The 7,237-nt window shown below is 35.6% G+C and overlaps 1 protein-coding gene across 1 annotated transcript in view; it reads right to left on the bottom strand.

Annotated features, from left to right (window-relative positions):
• The window catches only part of LOC106474434, a gene marked incomplete at its 5' end in the record, with an annotated part of 17,899 nt that extends 11,094 nt beyond the window's left edge, over nt 1–6,805 (bottom strand). The window contains 2 exons of the mRNA XM_022402741.1: nt 2,090–2,144; nt 6,522–6,805. Coding sequence (XP_022258449.1) covers nt 2,090–2,144; nt 6,522–6,805 — 339 coding nt within the window. The remainder of the gene's footprint in view (nt 1–2,089; nt 2,145–6,521) is intronic.
• Between the last annotated feature and the right edge of the window lie 432 nt (nt 6,806–7,237).

Here is a 7,237-nt window from a genome sequence, read left to right as displayed (position 1 = left end):
TCATATTTAGTTAGGCTTAGCAGTCTGAATAATTCAAATGCTAACACACCGGCTACAGCAGCAAGAAGAATGACAGCTTAAAAAAAGTAAATAAAATTCATATTTAGTTAGGCTTAGCAGTCTGAATAATTCAAATGCTAACACACCGGCTACAGCAGCAAGAAGAATAGACAGCTTAAAAAAGTAAATAAAATTCATATTTAGTTAGGCTTAGCAGTCTGAATAATTCAAATGCTAACTCACCGGCTACAGCAGCAAGAAGAATGACAGCCTAAAAAACGTAAATAAAATTAATATTTAGTTAGGCTTAGCAGCATGAATAATTCAAATGCTTGAAACATTTCCGTAAATGATCTAGTGAGCCTATCTAAAACTTATTCTCAACACGAAAAAAACAACAATCATCTGAATTATTTATGAGGTAATGTTTTAAATTTACTAACAAACTTTGATCAAATATTTTCTATTGGTTGAAAAGGATTAAGCTCCGAAAGTAATAGGTTAAACAAAGCATATATGTCAGAAGCGTTGTCAAGTTTCAACGCGGACTTTACCTTCAACATGGTGTTTGAAATCCCTTAGAAAAATTCTTCGAGAAGCCTTGCTTGTCTGTTGTAATTCCTCCTTTTTATATACATGGCCAAAAGAGGGCGAATGTTGTTTCTGACAAACTCCAATAACATAGGGGAAAGTAAAAATAAAATAAAAATAGAACAAAGTGTCCAAAACTGTAAAAGCTAACAGGGCAGGGTTATTACTATAGTTGTAGAATTGACCCCAAAAATTAACTTGTACTCGCTAAAGGACTAGTTACACCCTCTGTTGTTAAAACTAGGGCTGAAAAAGTATAAGAGGAGCGAAAGATGTTAAACATTATATAATATTTACACCCTCTATACTAATTGTTGATGTTTTCTAACCCTTTTTTTTTAATGGATAAATTACTTTATTTTCAAAAATATTGAAACATATTTTTCCAGAAACACTAGGTATAGTTCGGTCAACACGCCATATAAATGGTGCAGCACTCCCTGCCCTCTGGCGTCAAAAGTATAAAAAACGATCCATATTATTTGTCACTAGATTTTAATCAGCTTTACTCTACATATAATCTTTCTCACCCCGATTTTTGTTTGTTTGTTTGCTGAATGACAGAGGAGAATGTGACGATAAATCAAATCATTAAAATTTGTTTCCGATTAGACCTTAAATATTATGAAAATATAAAACGAGCAATAAAATTGTCATTTTTATATTGAAACGACCGGATTTATTGGAACTTTGTGAATTTCATTTAAAATTGTTGATATATCTGACGTACTAAGGCCCGGCATGGCCAGGTGGTTAGGGCGCTCGACTCGCAATCTGCGGGTCGCGAGTTCGAATCCCCGTCCCACTAAACATGCTCGCCCTTTCAGCCGTGGAGGCGTTATAATTTGACTGTCAATCCCACTATTCGTTGGTAAAAGAGTAGCTCAAGAGTTGGCGGTGGGTGGTGATGACTAGCTGCCTTCCCTCTAGACTTACACTGCTAAATTAGGGACGGCTAGCGCAGATAGCCCTCGTGTAGCTTTGCGCGAAATTCGAAAAGAAACAAAACAAATAAACTGACGTACTAAAATCTGCAACCACAATTGAACAAATAACGATCATAGGTGGCTATTCAAGTTGACACTGGAATCTTATTTGCCTATCATATGACGTCATTAGAAATTGCATTTGAAACTGTATGATGTCATTCACTCAATGTTAACACTTGAGCAAAATGTTCATATTACATCAGCTACTGCCCATCATGTCCTGCCTAGTTTGGAGTCTGTTACAGAAATGCTTTGTTGTTAAGTGCAAAGCCATACAATGGGCTATTTGTGTCCATTACGGGTATCGAAACCCGGTTTTTAGCCTTATAAGCCTTCAGACATATCACTGAGCCACTGCTACAAAATTTCAATTTAAATACTGAGACAAGAGAGATTTTTTGTTTTAACACTGCAGAAACGCAAACCCGCATTTACAGTTACTCCTAACAGGAGTTAAGCCTAATTTATACTTACTGACTGTATAGGAGTTAAGCCTAATTTACACTTACCATCTTTACAGGAGTTAAGCCTAATTTACGCTTACTGACTTGAGAATAGTTAAGACTAATAGACGCTTAAAGACTTTGTAGGAGTTAAGCCTAATTTATGCTTACTAACGTTGCAGGAGTTAAGCTTAATTTATCACCGAGTTCTCAAGACGAAATAAAATTTACTGCGTTTCAAGGTCACCTTGCAGCGCCACCTATGATGATATTTTTCAGTACCGTATATGCTTTATACGTCTGTACCAACTGACAAAGCTGTAGGTTCTACGGTATTCCGCCATCTTTACATTTGAATTTATTTTGTAGCATTCCTGAAAACCTTGAAAACTGTTTGAAGAACAAGGATTTTGAAAGAAATACACCAAGTTATTTCTTGTTTCTGTTTTAATAACTTGTATCCCATCGTTTTCTGTGCAACAAGTTGCGAACAATTTATGACCCTCTGACACAACTCTGCGGGAGTGAGAAGCAGTGGAGAATCGAGCCCCGGATTTTAGCGCTGAGCCAACGTGGAACATAAACGTCATTCTATCTGAAACTTTATCTCGGATTGTATAAATAAGAACCTATTAAAGTTTTTAAGGTTAACTCACTTGTTTGACAATATAGAAACTATAAACGTTAGAATGTTAACTCGACCAACAGTCTAAAATAGGCCTAAAGTTTTCCCGATTCTGTCAATTTAACACAGTATATTTTGTATACGTATCTTTGTTACTTAAAATGCAGGACGTATTTTGCCAAATTCATCAGAACCACTTAGAAGCAGGTTTCTCGTGTAAACCCTCCAACATAGCATGGTTAAAGAGTTGGATTACAAACTCGTCCGATCTGACACATTAGCATGAGTAAAGTTGTGCTACAGACTGATCTGATATGTAAAAACACAGTAACATGAGTAAAGTTGTGCTACAGACTGATCTGATATGTAAAAACACAGTAACATGAGTAAAGTTGTGCTACAGACTGATCTGATATGTAAAAACACAGTAACATGAGTAAGTTGTGTTACAGTCTGATCTGATATGTAAAAACACAGTAACATGAGTGAATCTATGTTACAGTCTGATCTGATATGTAAAACACAGTAACATCAATTAATCTATGTTACAGTCGGATCTGATGTGTAAAATCACAGTAACATCAATGAATCTATGTTACAGTCTGATCTGATGTGTAAAAACACAGTAACATCAATGAATCTATGTTTCAGTCTGATCTGATATGTAAAAACACAGTAACATGAGTGAATCTATGTTACAGTCTGATTTGATGTGTAAAAACACAGTAACATCAATGAATCTATGTTACAGTCTGATCTGATATGTAAAAACACAGTAACATCAATGAATCTATGTTACAGTCTGATCTGATGTGTAAAAACACAGTAACATGAGTGAATCTATGTTACAGTCTGATCTGATATGTAAAAACACAGTAACATGAGTGAATCTATGTTACAGTCTGATCTGATGTGTAAAAACACAGTAACATGAGTGAATCTATGTTACAGTCTGATCTTATGTGTAAACACACAGTAACATGAGTGAATCTATGTTACAGTCTGATCTGATGTGTAAAAACACAGTAACATGAGTGATTCTATGTTACAGTCTGATCTGATATGTAAAACACAGTAACATCAATAAAGTTCTATTATAGACTCTATAAAACACAACTTTAGGGAGTAGATTGAAGATGTATAAACCACGACTGTTTGGAGTAGTTTTCGGCTGTATAAAACACGACTGTTTGGAGTAGTTTACGGCTGTATAAACCACAACTTTAGGGAGTAGATTGAAGATGTATAAACCACGACTGTTTGGAGTAGTTTCCGGCTGTATACAACACGTGTATTTAGAGTAGTTTTCGACTGTATAAAACACGACCGTTTGGAGTAGTTTCCGGCTGTATAAAACACGACTGTTTGGAGTAGTTTCCGGCTGTATAAAACACGACTGTTTGGAGTAGTTTTCGGCTGTATAAAACACGTCTATTTAGAGTAGTTTTTGGCTGTATAAAACACGACTGTTTGGAGTAGTCTCCGGCTGTATAAAACACGACTGTTTGGAGTAGTTTCTGGCTGTATAAAACACGTCTATTTAGAGTAGTTTCTGGCTGTATAAAACACGACTGTTTGGAATAGTCTCCGGCTGTATAAAACACGACTGTTTGGAGTAGTTTCCGGCTGTATAAAACACGTCTATTTAGAGTAGTTTCCGGCTGTATAAAACACGACTGTTTGGAGAAGTCTCCGGCTGTATAAAACACGACTGTTTGCAGGTACATATATCAATAATGATTTAGTTAAAAGCGCGTGATCACAGAGGTGTAGCCCATTAAACCAAACATATGCGCGTGTCGTTCTGTACACTTGTACGTCATGGCAGAAAGAATGAAGAGAAAATGGCGGCTTCCAAAATCTGCCAATATAAGGTTATTCGACCTTTATAACAACGATGTACCAGGTTCCTTGGAACTACAGTCTCAATTGTTATTTGTGCTCATTCTAGTGATCATAATGGAAGAGTGGTTGCATTGTTCATTATTGGAATTAGATACAGCGACCAATAATAAAGATTTAAGCATTTGAGAAGCTTTGGCCATCAAGAAACTCAAACTAAGGTTGAATTATATTTCATCAGACATTGAAATCTTTCTGAAAATGTCAGAACTCCAGAATTGATACAACATCAACTACAAAATTTAAATGGGCGCTAAAACATCAATAAAGGGTATCTTTAACCAAATTCCATAATTAAGTATTAATATACTAATTTATAATGTTACCAACTGTGGGTGTGCATAAATAAACATCAACTATATTTACATAATTTTCGTTTTTAAAAAAATAAATTATATACAGCACTAAGCGAAACAAGTTTAATTCTTTAAATGTGATGTTTCAAAACCATTCGGCATCTGTGGTTAAGCCATCAACCTTAAGACTAGTAGCAAAATTTTGGAAGATTTTGTTTAAGGCTTAATTTGAATCTTAATTATTAATGAATAGCTTCCAAATCACGTAAAGCGATCTTTGATTTAAGATAACTGTAATGGTTGACACTCATGCAGTGTTACCCTAAAGAAAATTATATAATTTTTTCAATGTTCACGTGACTGGATACTTTAAATACCTGAAGCACTATTGGTTTACCACTCGGTTTATTTGAAGAACCAGCCTATTGTAGAAAGTATTACATAAAGTTAGAAACGGGTTTTTACCACATTCGTATATTGAATAAATCAGTTCTTTTATTTGAGCTAGGACTTAAAACGAACAACGTGTACGTACAGTTGAAATTCTAATAGTCACAATGTTAAATTTAAATTACTAAGTTACTGTGTTATAACTAATTGATATTTACTGTGTATTTAGTATGTATTTGATCATATCATTTTCTAAGATCACTCACAATGGACAAACTCTGTTATTTAACACTGTTCGGCGTTGTTCTCAACAATATGAACACGTGCTATGGTGTGAACGCCTTTTACAAATTATCGAACATGAGTATAATTAATTAGACATGTCAAAGGCATCAGTATTAGGCCTTTTCATTTTATAAAACTATAATTTTTTATCTAGTCCCTTAGGAAATTTCAAGAATTAGAAGAGTGTATAATGATAGTATTCCATCCACTTTTTTTCGCCATGTTCTTTGCCGACGACGCGTTTCGCTCAATCCAGAGCTCGTCAGAGTGGCTGACACAACACAACAACACAGCATATTTAATCGATATCAACACATATCTCGAAACCTGCTTAGCGCTATTCATTTAAACTTTTATAATTACAAGTCTGAGGGTTCTTATTTTTTGTTTTTAATTGATGCTGTGTGCCTTAATGTTGCCTCGACATGATTAACTGCGCCTTTAAAATGTTCGCTAAGCCTAATGACGACTCCCGAAGCATACCGAAAGGCTATTTTTTGGAGGATATGGTGAACACCCGTTTTTTTTTAAGACTTTTAATTCTAATTTCATTTTTAGTCGTTGTGATTTGCTAAAAAAGAAAGATGTTCTAACACTTGCAGAATTTTTTTTAAACAACAACAACAATTTATTTCAACAAATATACACACCCATGCAGTTGCGTGTCATTTTGTGTTTCAAGATCATTTTCTTAAGATTATTTTAACATAAATATCGAAACATTTCTATAAAGCACAAAATAGCGTATTTAACATGCATTTGGCTGTGGTAGCAATAATGAAATAAAACTGTATTACTCTAAAATTTGGAAAATTAATTTGCAAGTTTTTCAATTCTTTTCAGCATAACCTTCACCTTTTTTATTTTCTCCCAAATGCGCATGCTCACCAAGCTGATTGGACTTCTTTTTTTTTTTCAAAAACAAATTTAATGGACCTTGACATGCTTGACAAGGACTGGGTGGTAGGGAGCGTAGACATGGGCAGCGGGGATCACGTGCTTTACCACGGGGTGCTTGTAAACGACGGGAGCGGGAGCTGGATTGGCATTGACGGTAACGTCGGCGGGATTCTGGTTGTCAGTGCCGGGCTCGTTGGTGTCGACCGCGGCACGGAAACCGCCGGCATCAGCGGTGTAAGTCACCTTTCTCCAGATGCCGTTGGCATCGGCATAACCGTAGCTTCCAGAGACAGCTCCGCTGGCGTCACCGCTCTCCTGGCGGCTCAGTTGAGTACCAAACTCATCGGCAGTCTGGAAACCAAAGTCAAATGGTTCGGGAGCAGCCTGGAATGAGAGTCGAAACAGAACTGTATTAGAATTATTACTATTTTACTTGTTGAGCATTTGATTGGTTAACTGTTTCGTGTGTTCATTATTGACACTATTTGATTGGTTAACTGTTTCATGTGTTCATTATTAGCACTATTTGATTGTTAAATATTTCACTTGTTCATTATTGGCACTATTTCATTGTTAACTGTTTTACTTGTTCATTGTTGGCACTAGTTGATTGTTAACTGTTTCACTTGTTCATTGTTGGAACTAGTTGATTGTTAACTGTTTCACTTGTTCGTTGTTGGAACTAGTTGATTGTTAACTGTTTCACTTGTTCATTGTTGGCACTAGTTGATTGTTAACTGTTTCGCTTGCTCATTAATGACACTATTTGATTGTTAACTGTTTCACTTGTTCATTGTTGGAACTAGTTGATTGTTA

This window comes from Limulus polyphemus, unplaced genomic scaffold, assembly GCF_000517525.1.
Source record: "Limulus polyphemus unplaced genomic scaffold, Limulus_polyphemus-2.1.2 Scaffold7221, whole genome shotgun sequence".
Lineage (NCBI taxonomy): Eukaryota > Metazoa > Arthropoda > Merostomata > Xiphosura > Limulidae > Limulus > Limulus polyphemus.
The sequence above is the reverse complement of the archived record's forward strand: the minus strand, read 5'-3'. Positions and strand labels throughout refer to the sequence as shown.